The sequence below is a fragment of the Pleurodeles waltl genome, chromosome 3_1, assembly GCF_031143425.1.
Source record: "Pleurodeles waltl isolate 20211129_DDA chromosome 3_1, aPleWal1.hap1.20221129, whole genome shotgun sequence".
Taxonomy (NCBI): domain Eukaryota; kingdom Metazoa; phylum Chordata; class Amphibia; order Caudata; family Salamandridae; genus Pleurodeles; species Pleurodeles waltl.
The window spans coordinates 835,530,480-835,551,525 of NC_090440.1; the positions used below are offsets into that span (position 1 = coordinate 835,530,480).

Here is a 21,046-nt window from a genome sequence, read left to right on the forward strand (position 1 = left end):
GTGGTACATTGGCGGGTTGGCTTCAGCCAACCCTCCAATGTCCTAATATGGCGGTAAGTACTGCCAGCCTGTTGGCAGTACTTAGCGCCACATTATCGCCGACTGCCGAGGTCGTAATGACCCCCATAATGTGAGATCATGTCCGTCCATGGGGAGTATTCTATAAGAGGAGATAAATCTCTGTGAGTGGGAAAACAAAACATGATCTTTTGAGTTTAGATAGATGATGATTGTGGATAATACAAATTATCAATGAGATGATTTTACCTTGATCTCAATGGATATTTGACATACACGTTATGAATTATTTATACAGAACGCCTGAGTGAGTGTTTTTATGGAGATTTTGGACTCTAAATGTATATTTTTTATATATATATATAAAATAATGTATCTATAGGTTTGTTCATGTTTAGAAAGCACCTATCTCCATGCTCTTCTGTTGCTGACCAGTCGTAAAGGTCCAATTGTTGGACAACTTGTGACATCACAGTAACTGCATAATATTCAACAAGGACTGTAATGACACAATCAGTGTTCCATATTGTTGGAAAATGGGTTATTGGTAAGGGCAGGTAGGTACCTACACCTAGCAACAAGCCACTAACCTCCACCTAGGTCCAGTTAGGTCTCAGTAAATTAATCCCAGCTCAACCCTTGGTAGCTTGGCAACGAGCGTCAAGGCTTAACTTAGGAGACAGTGTGTAAAGCATTCAAATATCACAAAACAGTAATCAAGTAAAACACAGGAAACAGTTTAAAAATCCAAAACCAATTTATAAAAATAGTTTATATTTTTATCTTTAAAATGACACAAAAACGAATAAAATCGGATAAGGGGAACCGGAGATATGAATTTTTAAAGAATTATTATTTTTCTAGCGCTTAGAAACAAAAAGCGCCAATCGGGTCATCTGGTTGCACCTCGACCGGGGCAAAGTCAAAGTTTCAGGCCGACCGCGATGGAGCCCTGCTCGGCTACAGGTCGCGGGAGGCCTCTGTTAAAAAGTTACCTTCTGACTTAGTCTTTATTTTGAAGATTTTCTTCAGCGGGACGAACCTGCCAGTCAAATCCGACCTCTTGGAGCCCTTGTCCGGATACGCGATGCTGGATTCCTCGGTGGAGATTTTTACCTTCGGACTTAGTCGTTTTTTCGAGGTGAAAATCCTTCGACCGGGGTAAACCTGGATCTTGATCCGACGTCCATGGAGCCCTTCTCGGATACGATGGCTGGGAGGTCCCGGTCAACTTTTTACCTTCGGACTTAGTCTCTTTTTCGGAGATTTTTCTTTACCGGGACGAACCACCAAGTCAGGCCGGGTCGCAGTTGAGGCAAGCCGGCTAGAATTTCCGCGGCGGGTCAGTCCCTCTCTGGAGCTTTTTTACCAAAATTCTCAAATCTTCTCCAAACTTCTGGGGCTGCACCCAGATGTTCTTTTAAGGTTCTTTTGGGGTCCACAGCTCACCCCAAGGGTCCAGAAGTTCTGAGATGGTCCTTGGGGGTGCAGACTTCAACTCCCAGAATGCACCTGGCGCAAACTCCTTTTTGGCCACTGGACAGTGGTCAGCTGGTCACTTTCCTCAGGAGTTGGTGCAGGGGACTCTGGATAGCAATTTTTCACCTGTAGCAAACAGGGAGTCCCTCCTTGAACCAGTTGAAGCCAGGCAAAGTCCTTCTTGTGGTGAAGCCCAAGTGTGCAGCTGGTGCAGTCCTTCTGAGTGCAGGTTCCAGGTGCAGGCCAGGGGTCCAGCAGGGCAGTCCTTCTTCTCCTTTAGTTCTTTTCTTCTTGAAATCTGGTGGGGATCTGATCTGTGGGTGCAGGTCTGCCAGTTTTATCCTTGCTCCTGGGTGAAAAGCAGGGGGGTCCTGGTTCTCCAATCAGGTACAGGGTCGTCCCCCTGTGATGACCACTTCCTGGGAAGTGTGGCAAAAATCCATCCCAGAAGGCAACATTCTCTAAAAAGCCAACATGGCTGAATCTGATTTTTGGAGGTTACATCTGGCTGAGCCCACCCACTGGTGTGGCTAAAAATCATAAACACACCCCTCTCCTGCCCTCTCCTAATCTAATCAAGGGGGCACCTAGTATTCTGGGGTTGCAGGATGTGGGGGTGTTGCTGGTTGCTCCAAATGTCCTTCTCTGCCTTTGAAGACCAGTTTGGCAGCCCTCCCCCTTCCTGCCTCACCATCTGCTGAGGGGAGATTCTCTCCCACAGGCACATTCCTTTTTGTGAAGCCAGCCCACTTCATACCTCATCAAGGCAGCTTGGCTAAGCTGCTGCAGGCTGGCCAATCAGAGCACAGCAGCAAAAACAATGCAGGGCTGAAATTGGCAACTTTTTAGGTAAAGTCTAAAACTTTTTACCTGAACAAGTTATATTAAATCCAACAACTGGAAGTTGTGGGATTTATTACAACAATTAATTTGATACCAAATTCTTGGTATGCAACATTTAAGGAGACTTTAAAATGTAAAATAAAGTCTCCCCATTCTAGCCTATGAAGGCCATTTACTTCAATGAGGGAAAAACAAATTTGGCTGTTTTTACCTCACCAGGGTTTATAAATCTATTTTTATAAAGTCCCTGCTTATAGTTACATGGCACCCAGCCTTAGGGGCACATAGGGCACACCTTAGGGGTGACTTATATGTAAAAATAAGGTAGTTTAAGACTTTGGAACTACTTTTAATTCCAAAGTCGAATTTGCATATAACTTTAATTTAAAAGCAGCCAGCAAGGCAGGCCTGCCTTTAAAATGACACTGGGCACCTCAGCAGTGCACCTATGAGTGCACCACCTATGCCGTGGTCCCTAAACCTACATGCCCTACCATATACTAGGGACACATAGGTAGGTTAACTTAGCCAATTATAATTAGCCTAATTTGCATATCCATTTTACACAGAGCACAGGCCCTGGGACTGGTTAGCAGTACCCAGGGCACCATCAGAGTCAGGAAAACACCAGCAAAAAGTGGAAAATGGGGGCAAAAAGTTAGGGGGCCTCTGCAATCAGCCCTGTTTTCTCACACAAGTCCCCCCCCAGCCCCCACACGCCCAGGAGACTCAGCCCAACCCTGGGAGAGTCTTCCTGGCTTGTTAGGCGAGGAAGACAGTGAAGAAAACTGGCTGTCCCTTTGCAGGGCCTACTCTGCCTTACATCCTCCTGTCATGGTCACTCCCTCTGGGTAGTGAAGCCATCCCAACAGTGAAAGGACCCATCTCAAACTGAAACTTCCCTCTAGGGGGGTCTTCCTCCTCTCTCTCTGCCAACTTGGGTAGTGAGGTGCCCACCTCCCCTACTCCTAACTTTGCTAGGGCAACACCTAGCTTACCCAAAGAGGTCACCCAACACTTGAGCAACCCCACCATGACCAACAGGGTCAGGGGGCCTACTTTGCTATTGGCCCTGGGGTCTGCCTCCCAGACCAAATACAGTGCTGCCAGGAAGGCTAGCACCCAGCAGAGGCTACTGATAGCTGTCAGTACCCAGAACCACACCCTAAGCTCTCCACTGACAGGTGGCTGAGCTGCTTTAGGGGCAACTTTGGGGTCCTGGCACCCCTCTTGCTGTCTAGAGTGGGGGGCTACCACCTCCTGTGGCAGACACCCTCCTTCCACTCTCCCTTCTGTCAGTGCAGGGGCAACACCCTGCATCTGGACAGCTGCCTGACTACTCAGGACTTCCTTGGGGTCAGGGGAGGCCTCACCAGTGCCAAATCTGGGCTCCCCCCCTACTGGGGCAGAAGGCCTTTGGCTCCCTGGAACTCTCTTTAAGAGTGGCCTACCCTTCCTTTTCTTCTTTCCTTTTCTTGGGGACCCCTGTCTCCTAACTGTAGGGACTGACTCCCCAGGACTTTGGGTTGGGGGGGCGCCCTGGGCGACCGCCCCATCGGGGACCAGACCCACCTCTGGGAGGTCATTGCCCAGGATACAATCTAGGGGGAGGTCAGCACTGACTACCACCCTAAACCAGTCAAGGATACCCTCCCTCTCTACGGGCACTATGGCTACAGGTTTGGAGGTGACCTCCCCTGTGGCTATCCTGACTTTCCTTGTCTCTCCTGGGACATACATGTCTGGGGTCACTAACCGGTCACTCACTATAGTGTGACTGGCACAGGTGTCTCTCAGGCCGGTGGTAGGGATCCCATTCACCTGAATGGGGTGGAAGTACCTACTTCCACCCTCAGGGATCACCAGCTTACCATCTGGTCCTGTCTCCCAGCTCAATGCTAGGAGGACTTCATCATCTGAGGAGTCCTCCTCCATGGCTACACTGGACAGCCCAGTGCTAACCACCTTCTTTGGACAGGCTGCATCTCCTCTGAAGTGACCTGTCTGCTGACAGTCAAAGCAAGCCCTACTGTCCAAGAGCTTTTTTAACCCTGGGTCTCCCTGTCTCTGCTTGTCAGAGTGGGAGTGGGATTTACTCTCCTCCTTCTTAGGGTTCTGGGGTACAGAGGGAGTCTCTGTGGTGGGCTTACCACCTCCCTCCTTAGGTTTTTTGGGGACCTGCCCCCCCCTCTTGGAGTCTCCACCCTGGGACTTGACAACCACCCTGGTTCTCCACCACTCATCAGCTGCCTCCCCTAGCTCTCTAGGGCTGGTCTGCTTAGAGTCCACTAGATGCTGGCGTAACCTTTCTTGGGTACAATTGGTCAAGATGTGCTCTCTCATGATCAGATTGTATAACCCCTCATAAGTATTTACTTTGTTACCAATAATCCAGCCCTCTAGTGCCTTAAGTGAGGTGTCTACAAAGTCAACCCAAGACTGGGTATTGACCTTCTGGATGTTCCTGAACTTCATTCTATACTGCTCTGGGGTCAGACCAAACTTCTTGGTTAAGCACCTCTTCATACTAGGGTACGAATCTGCCTCCTCCCCCCTTAAGGTCAGAAGCCTATCCCTCCCTGAGTTGGGGACCAATTCCCACAAAAGGGAACCCCAGTATTGAGGCCTAACCCTTCTGATTTGGAGTGCCCTCTCAAAGGCCTCCAACCATTTGTCTATATCATCCCCCTCTACATAAGCAGGAACCACCCCCTTGGGTAATCTGGGGCAAACTCCCCCACCCATGGACACCTCAACTTCTCTGTCGCTGCCACCATCTCTTTTCTCTTTCTTTGCCCACTTTTTCTTTTCTAGGGCCAGCTTGTCTGCTTCCAAAGCTATGTATGCTAGCTAGGCCTCCAGCTCTCTTTCCCTGATGAATGGGTTCTCTCCTCCTGAAGGGACCCCCTTTCCACCACTAGCTTTGGGTCTGCCCCTAGTGACTGTATGTACTGAGGACCGGTCTTCCTCATCCTCACTTAGGCTCAGATGCCCTCCCTCCCCTGAGTGGTTAGAGCTAGCATCCTCCCCTGTTTCTCCCTCCTCTGGAGCTTCCCCTGGGTCTACCTCTTGGGCCTCAGCCCATGCTGTCAGGGATTTGATCAGGACTTGCTTCCTGAGGTTAGTGGTTGCAGGCAACCCTCTTTCAGTACACAACCCCCTAAGCTGGACTACTGTCAGTGTGGGTAGGCTAGCCAGATCAAGCTCCATGGTTCCCTAGTTTTGTGTCAACAAAAACTTTTTGCAAAAATTGGAAACAATAATTTAGAAAAATTACAAAAATTCAATAATAGAAATTAATCCAAATAATATTTGTTTTTAAAAAAAAAAATTGCACTAAGACAATTTAAAGGATTTTTAATTTGTTTTACTTAAAACTGTAACGTGATACTGAACACAAGTACAGGATCCCACCGCTGCCACCCAAAATGTTGGAAAATGGGTTATTGGTAAGGGCAGGTAGGTACCTACACCTAGCAACAAGCCACTAACCTCCACCTAGGTCCAGTTAGGTCTCAGTAAATTAATCCCAGCTCAACCCTTGGTAGCTGGGCAACGAGCGTCAAGGCTTAACTTAGGAGACAGTGTGTAAAGCATTCAAATATCACAAAACAGTAATCAAGTAAAACACAGGAAACAGTTTAAAAATCCAAAACCAATTTATAAAAATAGTTTATATTTTTATCTTTAAAATGACACAAAAACGAATAAAATCGGATAAGGGGAACCGGAGATATGAATTTTTAAAGAATTATTATTTTTCTAGCGCTTAGAAACAAAAAGCGCCAATCGGGTCATCTGGTTGCACCTCGACCGGGGCAAAGTCAAAGTTTCAGGCCGACCGCGATGGAGCCCTGCTCGGCTATAGGTCGCGGGAGGCCTCGGTTAAAAAGTTACCTTCTGACTTAGTCTTTATTTTGAAGATTTTCGTCAGCGGGACGAACCTGCCAGTCGAATCCGACCTCCTGGAGCCCTTGTCCGGATACGCGATGCTGGATTCCTCGGTGGAGATTTTTACCTTCGGACTTAGTCGTTTTTTCGAGGTGAAAATCCTTCGACCGGGGTAAACCTGGATCTTGATCTGACGTCCATGGAGCCCTTCTCGGATACGATGGCTGGGAGGTCCCGGTCAACTTTTTACCTTCGGACTTAGTCTCTTTTTCGGAGATTTTTCTTTACCAGGACGAACCACCAAGTCAGGCCGGGTCGCGGTTGAGGCAAGCCGGCTAGAATTTCCGCGGCGGGTCGGTCCCTCTCCGGAGCTTTTTTACAAAAATTCTCAAATCTTCTCCAAACTTCTGGGGCTGCACCCAGATGTTCTTTTAAGGTTCTTTTGGGGTCCCCAGCTCACCCCAAGGGTCCAGAAGTTCTGAGATGGTCCTTGGGGGGTGCGGACTTCAACTCCCAGAATGCACCTGGCGCAAACTCCTTTTTGGCCACTGGACAGTGGTCAGCTGGTCACTTTCCTCAGGAGTTGGTGCAGGGGACTCTGGATAGCAATTTTTCACCTGTAGCAAACAGGGAGTCCCTCCTTGAACCAGTTGAAGCCAGGCAAAGTCCTTCTTATGGTGAAGCCCAAGTGTGCAGCTGGTGCAGTCCTTCTGAGTGCAGGTTCCAGGTGCAGGCCAGGGGTCCAGCAGGGCAGTCCTTCTTCTCTTTAGTTCTTTTCTTCTTGAAATCTGGTGGGGATCTGATCTGTGGGTGCAGGTCTGCCAGTTTTATCCTTGCTCCTGGGTGAAAAGCAGGGGGGTCCTGGTTCTCCAATCAGGTACAGGGTCGTCCCCCTGTGATGACCACTTCCTGGGAAGTGTGGCAAAAATCCATCCCAGAAGGCAACATTCTCTAAAAATCCAACATGGCTGAATCTGATTTTTGGAGGTTACATCTGGCTGAGCCCACCCACTGGTGTGGCTAAAAATCATAAACACACCCCTCTCCTGCCCTCTCCTAATCTAATCAAGGGGGCACCTAGTTGTCTGGGGTTGCAGGATGTGGGGGTGTTGCTGGTTGCTCCAAATGTCCTTCTCTGCCTTTGAAGACCTTCCTGCCTCACCATCTGCTGAGGGGAGATTCTCTCCCACAGGCACATTCCTTTGTGTGAAGCCAGGCCACTTCACACCTCATCAAGGCAGCTTGGCTAAGCTGCTGCAGGCTGGCCAATCAGAGCACAGCAGCAAAAACAATGCAGGGCTGAAATTGGCAACTTTTTAGGTAAAGTCTAAAACTTTTTACCTGAACAAGTTATATTAAATCCAACAACTGGAAGTTGTGGGATTTATTACAACAATTAATTTGATACCAAATTCTTGGTATGCAACATTTAAGGAGACTTTAAAATTTAAAATAAAGTCTCCCCATTCTAGCCTATGAAGGCCATTTACTTCAATGAGGGAAAAACGAATTTGGCTGTTTTTACCTCACCAGGGTTTATAAATCTATTTTTATAAAGTCCCTGCTTATAGTTACATGGCACCCAGCCCTAGGGGCACATAGGGCACACCTTAGGGGTGACTTATATGTAAAAAATAAGGTAGTTTAAGACTTTGGAACTACGTTTAATTCCAAAGTCGAATTTGCATATAACTTGAATTTAAAATCAGCCAGCAAGGCAGGCCTGCCTTTAAAATGACACTGGGCACCTCAGCAGTGCACCTATGGGTGCACCACCTATGCTGTGGTCCCTAAACCTACATGCCCTACCATATACTAGGGACATATAGGTAGGTTAACTTAGCCAATTATAATTAGCCTAATTTACATATCCATTGTACACAGAGCACAGGCCCTGGGACTGGTTAGCAGTACCCAGGGCACCATCAGAGTCAGGAAAACACCAGCAAAAAGTGGAAAATGGGGGCAAAAAGTTAGGGGGCCTCTGCAATCAGCCCTGTTTTCTCACACATATCACCAGTATATTTAATGAATTGTAATCACCACAGCTGGTTACTTGTGAGGATTGCGCAATGCAAAAAACTCCCACCTTGGTGTTCTGGGACAATCATGATTATTTTTGGGAAGCCTATGTGGGCACGGTTCCTAAATGACATTGCATCTAGTAAATCGTGATAAAACATGCTTACAACACTTTATGAGATTTCAACTGCCGCAACTACTATGCCTTGATAATTACCTGACATCAGTACTAGCACAAGACCAGTGCAGGAGAGAGAATTATTTCTCTCCTTAAAGAATGGGTCAAATTTATTTATGAGCTCTAAAATAATACTACTACTGAGCGTGTTTTTTTCTTGTAAATGTCTCCTTTGTTTAGTCAAAGAGTGAAACTCTTTTTTTTTTTTTTAACTGTGTTTATTATATTACTGCCTTACCATTCAAAATGTACAGAGAGTCTCCCTTTCCTCCGGAGATATGACTGAGCAAATGAAAAGTGAGAGTTGCGTCGTCATCAAGAGAGACATACAGTGCAATGACAGTCGAGAGAATCACATAAGAGGGAGTATCAATGCGCCAATAAAGAACAAAAAGCATGTGGAGGCAAGCAATTGTAGAACATCAGTAAATGCATTCATCATATTAATTATGAAAAGGGTATCAATTCCTACAGGCGAGTGTCCCTGTGTGTTGGTGTAGGTCGTTAATAGGTATTTCCACAGGGGTTGCCATATTTCCTTAGGTCTGGTCTTGGGTAGTTGGAGTGTAGCGTATATTTCACTGGCGGTGTTACAATAAATGAGGCTCTGGAGCCTAGAATTCACCATGGGGGGGCCCTGCCACCCCAGTGTATGGCAATTTTGCATTTGGCTAAAAGTATAGCTATGAGTATTTACCACTGAGTGGCTTTAGAAGCATCATTCACATATCCCAAAAAGGCTAGCAGAGGGTTTGGGTCAAGTGTCAGATCAGTCATCACTGCTAGATGGCCAAATATATCCCTTCAGTATTGAGCATTGAGCAATAATGGAACATGTCCATGTCATGTGTGGAAAGTCTGCTAGTGGTGCGTGACACTTAGGGCAGGATGAGGAGCAGGAGTGGTCAATTTTGGCCACTGCTTCTAGGGTAGTAAAAACACGGTTTAAAAATGCGAAGTCTATAAGTTTGTGCCGATGGTTCTTAGAGCCCAAACGTGTTTGTGCAGCAAGCGTTCCAGATTTTATCAGGGAGGGGGCGGTCCCAGTTCTGTTTCCCATATGTCCTGCAACTTGGCATTATGGGGAGGCAGAAAGTCCAAGCAGGTAGGGTATAATTTAGAAACCAATTTCCCACCTTCCCTGCCAGTGATAACCAAAGTGAGCAGCTTAAATTCCTCTAGTGCCACGGGGTATGAAGGGATTAGAGCAAGCAATGCGTACTAAAGACACCAGAGCACAAAAAGGTCCATATGGTCAGTGTAGGATCCTCTGAGCATGAGAAAATATGCCCCTCTGGGAATAGGCCCCCAAAGGTGCGGGGAGTCAGGCTGTTCAGTGTGCGGTGGACACATTTTTCTTTAGCAATGGGGAGCAATGGGTTATTTGATATGGGTAGCGTGGGGGAGAATAGCATCCCACTGTGAAGGTCAGGCAAGCTTGCACCATGTCCAACAGGTGATTGAAATGGTTTGGACATCTGAGGGCTCTGGCAGATGTCCCGCAGGGAGCATTGCCCATAGAGGGCTGGGGAAATAAGGTCCTTCTCAGGCATGGTATGCGGCAGGCAGACATCTGTGTACCAGTGATATGCAAAGTGGCACTGCGTGGCTAAATAGTACAATAGGAAGTGAGGAAAGCCAAATCCCCCCCATTTGTAAAGCAGTACCATGACCTCCCAGCTGATCAGGGGTCGCCTATCCACCAGATAAGCTGTGTCAATAAACTCCTGAGGGATGCAAAGAAGGATTTGGTGAGAGAGATGGGTATGTTGTTGAATAAATAAATAAATACAATAAGTGGGGGAGGGCCATCTTTTTGATAATAGCAATTCAGTCTGCCATCGATAACAGTAGGGGAATCCACTGTTGAAGCTGTGTTGTTAATTTATCAGCAGCTGGGCCGTAATTCAAGTGAATGACCTGTTCCTTGTGTACATGTACACCAAGATATTGACTGAGTCAGTGCACCATTTGAGTGAGAACTCGGAGAGGGAAGTCGTGGGTGCGTTTGTGAGGGGTAGTAACTCAAATTTTGCCCATTTGCTGTGTAGTCTTGAAAAGTTCCCAAATCGAACTATTTCTCATATAATGGGGTCCACATTGTCCCGATAGTGGTGAATAAACTATAAGATGTCATCCACATAAAGTGAAACAAGAAAGGGGCCCTGGTTGAACTGCAACCCCCTATGTAAATGTTTTTCTTGTAGGCGACATACTAGTGGGCCCATGGCTATTATGAAAAGTAAGGGTAAAATAGGGCACCCCTGGCGTGTTCCTGAAGTGACTGGGAATGGGGTAGAAATTTGAATCATTGAGTCAGATTGAAGCCATGGGCTGCAAATATAACATAACGCTATGGGGCAATCCCATTTTGCATGGGTTGCTAATAAAAAGGGCCATTTCAAAGAGTCAAACAGTTTTCAGCATCAAGTGGAGCCACAGCAGCTGGAGTGGTGGCTGAGAGCTGACTGAGCACTGTAAATACAGTACAGAGATTGATGGAAGTGAACCAATGTGGTGATGTGGGGCAAAGCCCAGCTGAGCCAGGGATTTAATTTGGTCTATCACGAGGGAAAGGCACATGGCCAATAGCTTAGCTAATATATCGTTGTATAAGCTCAACAGAGACAGGGGGAGGTAAAAGCCACACAACCGGTGGTCCTTATCTGATTACGGTAATAGTGTAGTTATGGCTTCTCATAGTGTTGGTGGCAGGACCCCTGCCTCCAGAAACTCAGTGTACATCGCTAGTGAGTGCAGCACCAGAATGTTTTTGTATGCTTTATAGAATGTGCCGGTAAATCCTTCCAGGCCAGGGGCATTGGATTCGTACAGGGCATTTATCCCAAGCATGATCTATTCACAAGTGAACGGCTCACTGAAGAATTACTGTTGTGCAGTTGTGAGCCACACCATGGCCACCTCAGCCAGACATTAAGCTAGTGCTGATGCACTGTCACAGTTCGGGTGGTGTATAGTTGTGTGTAATAGGTAAGGAATTCATTCTGAATACCCTTACGATCTGCAAAGTGTGAGCAGCTCTCATATGAAGGAAGTAGATCTGGTGGGGGGAGATCAGGCAAGCCATGGTGTGGGTCCCAGGCGTTCACACTCCATACCGGTGGGCATTTGTGTGTTTCCCTTAGTAGTGTGTCTCACATTCCGCCAGGTCACTGAATTTGTCCATGGGGGAGGGCCTTTATTGCAGGTCGGGCAGTCAGGGTGGCATCCCTCAGTCAGATTCAGCTCTGGCATGGTTGCCTCTATCTGGGCAAGACTGTTGCGAATATCTCTCAGGATCCCTGAGTGTTTCAAGATGCAGACACCACTCGTATAGGTCTTGAAGGCCTCCCATAGGGCCATAGGATGGCCTAGGAGGAATCCAAGCCCTGTTATAGTGATACGGAGTTCAATATGGATAGTGGATCTTGAAGTGCCATCTCAGGAAACCTCCATGTGCGTTTGCGTTCTCCCCAGTGGGGGAGCTGGACTAGGTCATCTGGACCAAGTAGAGGTCTGAGACGGTGTGCAGTAAGTGTATGAGTTTGCATATCCTCTGATTTATCTGGGGACACCAGCCAATAGTTTATGCATGTCCATGTGTTGTGGGGAGCTGAGTAAAAGGTATTTGCTGGGGCAATAGGGGAGTGTAGATTCCAGGGGTCCCCCTTGGCAAAGACATCACAAATGTCAGGGTTGTTTATGTTTGGGCAATAGATGTTGGCAAGAAAGACTCTCTTGCCAGCCAGAGTACCTGTGACCAGTACAAACCTAACCTGGTCCTCAGCATATGTCGAAGCTAGGTGGAAGGGGAGTATAGACCCCACAAGAATACCAGCTGTAGCTGGGGAAGTACCAGTGAGGGCCCCAGAGAGCTGCAAACATGTGGGGCGTGGTGAGCAAAATAATTGATGGATTAAACCCAGATCTGTGACTGGGGGTGAATGTTTGATTGGTTCTGCATTCCATCCATAATTTGTGTTTGTTTGCTTTTGTCGCCCTAAGTGCGCCGGGTATGCCCAGACAAGGGTTGAGGGCCCATCATGCAACTGGATTCAAGCTAGCATGGCTGATGAAGGGTGATACCCTGAAACAGGTCCTAGGATGCTTGTTTCAGGTCCAGAGAGGACCTGGCCTGGCAGTTTGGGCTGGACTATTCCCATGGGGAACAAGATCAAGACTGATTTGCATATGGCTGGGTCCAAACTGGGGTGGCGTGGTGAGCAAAACAATTGATGGATTAAACCCAGATCTGTGACCGGGAGTGAATGTTTGATTGGTTCTGCATTTCGTCCAACATTTGTGTTTGTTTGCTTTTGTCGCCATAAGTGCACCAGGTATGCCCAGATGTGGGTCCTGGGCTCACTATGCCACTGAAATCAAGCTAGCCTGGCTGATGAAGGGTGATACACTGAAACCAGTCCTAGGATGCTCGTTTCAGGTCCAGGTAGGACCTGGCTTGGCAGTTCGTGCTGGACTGTTTCCATGGGGAACAGGATCAAGACTGATTTGTATATGGCTGGGTCCAAACTGGGGTGGCGTGGTGAGCAAAAGAATTGATGGGTTAAACTCAGATCTATGACCAGGGTGAATATCTAATTAGTTCCGCATTCTGTCCATCATTTGTGTTTGTTTGCAAACATGAGAGAGGAACGTGGTGGCTGGTGGGTCTTCTGAAGGAAGTCTATCTGAGCATTATCTCTGGTCAATTATTATAAGACCTGTTTTCCCTTACGAGGGTTACTGAGTCTACTGATGTTCCAGGAGCTGTATACAATGGATTTCCCAGTGTATACAGTGCTTGTCATCTGTGCAAGCATGAGCCTATGGTATGAGCATCATGTATGGTGAATACTCATGGCAAGAAGGCCTCAAACCAGTATAGCAAAAGATAGAACAACATTAAATGAACAAAACCCCTCCACCCATTCCCACTTGGCGAGAACATGGCCAGTGGATCTCTTTAATGCTAACTGAAAAACAGCAACCCAAAAAAAGTTGGCGTGGTATCAAACAAAGGGGGTAGCAACACCACGGCAGAGGGCTCTACAAAGAAAGATATTTGATAGGAAAAAGTGGCCATGTGGGGTGAATGTTTGTCGCAGTCTACAGGTAGTCCGATGGTGTCACCGATATGGCAAGGACGATCAAGTCACATGAGGGCAATGTTTTAAGTTACGAGGTCAAGATGTAGAATGTCCAGTCAATCTGGGGAAAACAAGTCCATACTGGTGGCAGTTTGTGTGTCTGGGGGGATCGAGTGGACTAGTCGCAGCCCTGGGGAGTGCAAGGTCAAGTGTGCATTTTGCAGAAGTCTAGGGCATCAGCGGTGGAATCGAAGATGCGTGTTTTGCTGTTGATGTTGTCTCAGAGTCTCACAGGGTATAGCATGCCATAACTCAAATACCAACTTTTGCAGAGTCATTTTGGCATTGATAAACTTATGTTGAGCTTTCCTGTCATAGTAAAGTCAGGGAATAGGGAAAGCATTATTCCCTGAAACTGAAGGGGGCCCAATTCCCGTCCCTGGTGTACAGCTGTGTTCCAGTCTCTGAAATTAAGTAATTGAGTAATGATTGGGTGGGTTGTTGCTCCCAGGACTGGAAGCAGTCCTAAAGATCTATGGGCCTGCACTACCACACATGTAGTAGTAAAGTTCTGATGACCAAGTAGCTCAGTGAGAAGTTTTTTGACAAAGAGGTCCAAGGTCCTGTGTCAGTGGACTTCACGAGGTCTATTATGCAGAGATTGTTGTGGCGACCATGCTCCTCCAAATCCTCATTCTTGATGGCTACAGTATGCAGTCTGGATTCCAGCCTCTCTAGTCATTTCTCTGTCTGAGCGGCATTATCTTCAAGTATAGTGATGCATTCTTTTACCCCTTCTACATGCTTGTTCTGTCATTCTAGGCGCTCCACCATCTGATCCAGACAAGTAACAATGGTGTTGAAGCAGTAATCAATTGCACGAAACCCGGATCAGAGTTCGGCCAGGAAAACACCCATTTCTGCAGTCTGTTCCAGCCCAGTACCCACCTCCACCCCAATCTCCATTACCACTGAAGTGCCTGTTGCGTGGGCTGCCTAGGTTTCTCAAATGGAAGCTTTCATTGTTTAGGGTCTCCCCAACCCATGTCAGTCGCCATGCGGGAGGGCTTGCTGCACCACCTGCAGGTGGGGTAAGGCAGGGTGAGAGCAGGTGTGGTGAAAAGTGACAGAAGGAATCTCAATTCATGCTTTGTAGGTGTGCACCGTCATCCACCAGCCCACATGATTGCCTGTGTTGCAGGCGATTATAGTGGGATGGCCCAGCCTGTAGCAAAGGTAGGTATGTGCCAGGTATCACTTGGCGTACTGCACAGGTGATGATGACAGGAGGCAGAGTCAACCTGGGTGCCGAGTACAGCTGGGACAGAGGGCAGTCAGTCAAGGTGTTTTGATGCTCTGAGTAAACGTTCCCATGGGATGCAGCCCACTGCAGGAGTAGCGTGGATTGGCAGCAGGGTGATCAAGAGAGTGTAGGCAATGTCCAGCACTTATAGCGCCCTAACAGCCATATTCTGCAGTGATGATTTGGGCCTTCCAGCAGTCTCGGCAGTAACGGCTGCCATCTTGGGTCCTGTGCAAGGGCTTTTAATATTCCCAAGGGCAGGTGGCCTTCAGTTCATCCCTCAGGAATGTGGGTGGTGGGATGGCCGAGACATTGGAATGATGGCTGCTGCTGACGTTACGCCTCAGGCTCACCTGCAGCCCCCATCGCAAGGGGCCTCAAAGGTGCAGGCTGGCTCCTGGAGCACTCGCTGTCTATGCAGCGAGAACACCTGTGCCCTCAGAAACATCGCCCCAGCTACAGAGGCCATTTAGGATATCTGAGGTGCACCTCAGGAGCAATTACGGAGCATGTGCTGACTCATCTGGCTCTGTTTGAGAGCTAGTCCACGGGAGCTTCAGCACTGCGTGGATATTTTGGTCAACGGCGTGGTTCCACCCTCCTCCACACCAAAGGTTTTAATTCTGACCCCAAAACTCCTTTTCTGTCTCCTCCTCATCTGCCCTGCCTAACATCAAATGTTCCTCACTATGCCATACAGCACAGCTATTGTGCAAAACAAAATGTATTCGGGGGCCCTTTCTATGGCTTACACCCAGTTACCACCTGCTTCCACTTGATTGTGATTTGCAATACAATATTTGCTACTATGTGCAGTTGTGATATATAGTAGGATTTGCATTTTGCGATTTGAGATTCGCAAACAAGAAATGCTAATTTATCTAGTGACTATGCTATTTTTGCAATTTGGTCTTTTTCGTTGTTTAGTACAGTATGTGTTCTCGTGTTTGCAAAACAGTTTGTAACTGGTTTACGATTCCCAAATATTTTGAACATAAGGCCACTTGGGTTTTGAAAATTCCACTAAATCGGAGCCTTTAAATCAATATATATAATTTTATTCTAAAATTACTTTTTCTGTACATTAAAGATACTGGTAGGTGTGAAACAATTAGAATGTTGTCCTTTTGATAACAGCGGAGCTTGGCAGTGTGGATTTCTAGAGAATAACGTATGGAGGGAAAAGTGTGGTACCTCATTCCCGAGCCCTAATGCAGTGCAAAGGAACATACTTTATTATGTGTTTTAGTCTGCAAAATTATTCAGGGGCAGCCGTTCATAAGAGCACAGTTGTAAAGAGGGATATTCCTCAACAAAGAATAAACGTGATGAAATTGGTTGCTATTGGAAATTCTTAAAGGTTAAATACATTACAAATGATTGAGACAAATAAACCAATATATGTTTTGTATTGCAGCACCTGTGTTGGTGGAAAATGGATCTGCACAGACCTGATCTGCCCAGGTATATCTTTTGTTTTAGAAAATCCCAACAAATGTATCCCTGCTGCAAATTTAGGTCTTTCAGGATTCTCATGGAACTACTTATCTTAACAAAGCGATTCACTGTGTGCACCCACCACAACTCCCTCAAATAAGTTGCAAATGTATACCAAGTAATGTTAGTTTAAATACACAAAGCTTCTTAGTTGCTTTACTAAGTGAGCAAATCATAACAAATAAGCTTCCAGGTAGTTAAGCAGTTAATACCAAAGACATTCATTTTAAATGCAGCATATTGCAAGAGGAGATGTTTGTAACCTTGAGAAATTGAACAAATGCTCAGAAAAACAATTGAGTGGGAACACTTTATTGTTGTTTCAAAAAATGACAATGTTATATTCATTAGGTTTATTATCACAAGTGCCTTCTTCATCTATGGGATTCAAATGGGAATGCATGCCGTAGACGTGAACAGACAATTATGTCTACCACTGTCTGCATAATAGGTCTTTTTAACACTATTTAGACTTACTGGGGGGACCAATCCTTGAAATTATTTTTGATAATAAAATGAGCTCAGAACACAGATACCTCAAATGCAAAGCTAAACTCTGGTTGCAAAATATTAATTTATACTTGTGAATGCATTTACTCCTCCATACTAATATTATATTTGTTCCAATCCACTCAGAGGTGGTGTTAGGAACACTGCATGGCAGGATGCCTTATTAAGTAGGTGAATACCCAATAATTTATGGTTTATTATATTTCACAAAATGTAGGCAGCCACAATACAGCCATAGGCATGATCAGAAACGTACACCTGGACATACAATAAATAGCAAGTCTACCGGCAACTCACATTTACACATGCACACTGGCACATTTACAAATGAGGTGAATAAGCTTGCAAAAAATTCTAGAACTACTTGTAGAAATTTGTCACTGTTCATCTTTCAAGGAAAGCGTTAGGAATTCTCTCACCCTTAACCTCTTAGCTGCTGCGCCGTTTCCCCCCCCCCAGTGCTGAACCCTTTTTTGGCTATTTGGGGTAGTTCGCGCTTAGGCCTTCATAACTTTTTGTCCACGTAAGCTATCCATGCAAAATTTGAGTCCTTTTTTTCCAACATCCCAGGGATTCTAAAGGTACCAAGAGTTTGTGGTTTCCCCTGGAGGAGACCAAGAAATTAGCCAAAATAGAGCAAAAATTGTGTTTTTTTTCAAAAAAATTGGAAAGAAGGGCTGCCGAAGAAGGCTTGTGGTTTTTCCCCTGAAAATGGCATCAACAAAGGGTTTGCAGTGCTAAAATCACCAGCTTCCCAGCTTTCAGGAAAAGGCAGACTTGAATCAGAAAACCACATTTTTCAACACAATTTTTGCATTTTTCTGAGACATACCCCATTTTTACTATTTTTTGTGCTGTCAGCCTCCTTTCAGTTAGTGACAGAAAAGGGTGTGAAACCAATGCTGGATCCTGAAAAGCTAACTATTTTTGAAAGATAAACAAAATTCTGAATTTAGCAAAGGTTCATTTGTGTAGATCCTACAAGGTTTTCCTACAGAAAATAACAGCTGAAATTAAAAAATATTGAAATTGAGCTGAAAACAACAGCCATTTTTCTTCATGTTTTACTCTGTAACTTTTTAATGTGATTTCAGATTTTTTAAAGCAATATACCGTTATGTCTGCTGGACTCTTCTGGTTGCGGGGATATATAGGGCTTGTAGGTTCATCAAGAACCCTAGGTACCCAGAGCCAATAAATGAGCTGCACCCTGCAGTCGGTGTTCATTCTATACTGTGTATACAGCAATTCATTTGCTGAAATATGAAGAGTAAAAAATAGGTATCAAGAAAACCTTTGTATTTCCAAAATGGGCTCAAGATAAGGTGTTGAGGAGCAGTGGTTATTTGCACATTTCTGAATTCCGGGGGGCCCATACTAGCATGTGAATTGCAGGGCATTTCTCAAATAGACGTCTTTTTTACACACTCTCTTATATTTGGAAGGAAAAAATGTAGAGAAAGACAAGCAGCAATAACACTTGTTTTGCTATTCTATGTTCCCACAAGTATCCCAATAAAAATGGTACCTCACTTGTGTGGGTAGGCCCAGCACCTGTGACAGCAAATGCCCCAAAACACAACGTGGACACATCACATTTTTTGACAGAAAACAGATGTGTTTTTTGCAAAGTGCCTACCTGTAGATTTTGGCCTCCTGCTCAGCCGGCACCTAGGGAAACCTACCAAACCTGTGCATTTTTTAAAACTAGAGACCTAGGGGAATCCAAGATGGGGTGACTTGTGGGGCTCTGACCAGGTTCTGTTACTCAGAATCCTTTGCAAACCTCAAAATGTGGCAAAAACAACATGTTTTCCTCACATTTCGGTGACAGAAAGTTCTGGAATCTGAGAGGAGCCACAAATTTCCTTCCACCCAGTGTTCCCCCAAGTCTCCCGATAAAAATGATACCTCACTTGTGTGGGTAGGCCTAGCGCCCGCGACAGGAAATGCCCCAAAACACAACGTGGACACATCCCATTTTTTGACAGAAAACAGAGGTGTTTTTTGCAAAGTGCCTACCTGTAGATTTTGGCCTCTAGCTCAGCCGGCACCTAGGGAAATCTACCAAACCTGTGCATTTTTTTAAACTAGAGACCTAGGGGAATCCAGGATGGGGTGACTTGTGGGGCTCTGACCAGGTTCTGTTACCCAGAATCCTTTGCAAACCTCAAAAGTTGGCTAAAAAAACACGTTTTCCTCACATTTCGGTGACAGAAAGTTCTGGAATCTGAGAGGAGCCACAAATTTCCTTCCAGCAAGCACTCCCCCAAGTGTCCCGATAACAATGGTACCTCACTTGTGTGGGTAGGCCTAGTGCCCGCAACAGGAATGGATCACACATGGGTCAATGGTAGTCCTTGCATGAGGGCTACTGTTAACCCTGGAGTGATCCATTCCTGAAGCAGGCACTAGGCGCAGGCACACAAGCGGGGTTGTGTTTTTATCAGGACAAGTGGGGAAACACTGGGTGGTAGGAATTTTGAGGATCCCTGCACATTCCTGTAGTTTCCGTGATAAAAAAGAAAGGAAAAATAGTGGTTTTAATCAACGTTTGACTTTTGCAGGTTATTCTGGGTAAGAAAACTTTGTTAAATCCAAACACGCCACATTTCCGTGGGCTGCCTTGGGTGTCTAGTTTTCAGAAATGTCTGTAGGTTTCCCTATATGGCTGCAGAGCCCAGGACCAAAACATAGGTGACTGTCTTAAAAAACAAGGCTGTTTTGTGGTAGGTATTTTTTTTATGTCTCCACAATCCGTTTTAGGTACTTCCCTGTTGTGGTCACTTGCCCACTCACTAAAGTGAGGCAGTTTTTCGCTGGAGACTTAGTGGAACTTGGGGCTCCCTGCAGATCCCTGGACTTCTGCTCATTGGAAGGCAAGGCAAATGTGTTTTTTAAGCACATTTTGTGATTTCAAGGGGATTCTGGGTGAAGGAAAACTGGTGAGAGCCACGCAAGTCCTGCACCCTTGGACTCCCCTGGTACTAGTTTGTGAAAGTTAACCCACCACTCACACTGGTTGGTTTTAGCACCTCCAGAAATTATGGTTTCAAAGCATGAATACTTATGAAAGTATCTGAATATTGAAACCAAGCCTTCTGAAGGTGGGCCATAAAGCCGCGTCCAGGCACCAACCTCTTTATGGTCCATTCACATGCCATTCACGCACAACAAACAACCCTTTCATATCGCCAGCCACGGGCCCAATCCAACCAATTGCTGCACTCACATTAACTTACCGCTGCCAGACAAGGGCCCATCACATTCACACGCCACAGAACGGAATAAGTTTGACTACATTTTACCACCTGTCAAGTAACTGCCTCCTTCTTCCTTAACATTGCCAAATGCATGCGTAACGAACCTTTACTAATGACTCCTGTGACAGCCACCTGAGGCTCAGCAAGGCATGTTTTTCATGCGTCTTTAACGCACTCTCTGTGCTAAATCCAACTCCTTCCAGTTTGTGGATGCAAGTTGGGGGTGTCCGAGTATGCCGTACAAATCGATTCCTCGAACTAGGTGAGCATATCTACCTTTGAAACTAAGGGAGACATGCTGGGGATTTCTCATGATGTTCCCTAAAGAGAAAGTCTTAGGCTATGAAAAAGGGTAGTGTTTGGTACATAGGGGAGTCCATGAGAACATAGCATATGTCCCAGCCAACATTATGTGCAGTTATGTGACTGTAATGCACTTATACATCAAACCGAAAATCTACTAAGTTCTGATGGAGGATGAACATGAAAAGCAGGTCAAACACTGACCTATACAAGTCATTCTCCTTCAGTGCTGGGATGGCACCAATGGGTTTGAATCCATAGGTGTAGATGATGTACATCTGTACTACCTTTACTATCTGCCTTCTACCTGTGCAATAACCCTGTGAAGGCACACCTACCATAAGCTTTCCTTACCCATTCAGGTCTCTGTTCTCATAAGAGTCCTGGCTAATCCTGTATAATTGCCAAGTGAACCTATACTAGTTTGTGGATGCAAGTTGGGGTTTTCCAAGTATGCCGAACAAAGTGATTCCTCGAACTGAGAGAGCATATCTACCGTTGAAAGTAAGGTAGACATGCTGGTGAAGAAAGGGTACTCCGTGACAATGTGGCATATGTTCTGTCCACTAGTATATGCAGTAGGGGGAATGTAATGCATGTTAATTGAACAGAACACCGACCACGTTCTGACGGTGGATTTAGCTCTCAAGCA

General features: G+C 46.0%; 1 protein-coding gene across 1 annotated transcript in view; it reads left to right on the forward strand.

The window, feature by feature from the left end:
* Positions 1 to 21,046, forward strand: part of OTOG (otogelin) — a 956,473-nt gene that overhangs the window by 206,513 nt on the left and 728,914 nt on the right. The window contains exon 12 of the mRNA XM_069221482.1: positions 16,239 to 16,285. Coding sequence (XP_069077583.1) covers positions 16,239 to 16,285 — 47 coding nt within the window. The remainder of the gene's footprint in view (positions 1 to 16,238; positions 16,286 to 21,046) is intronic.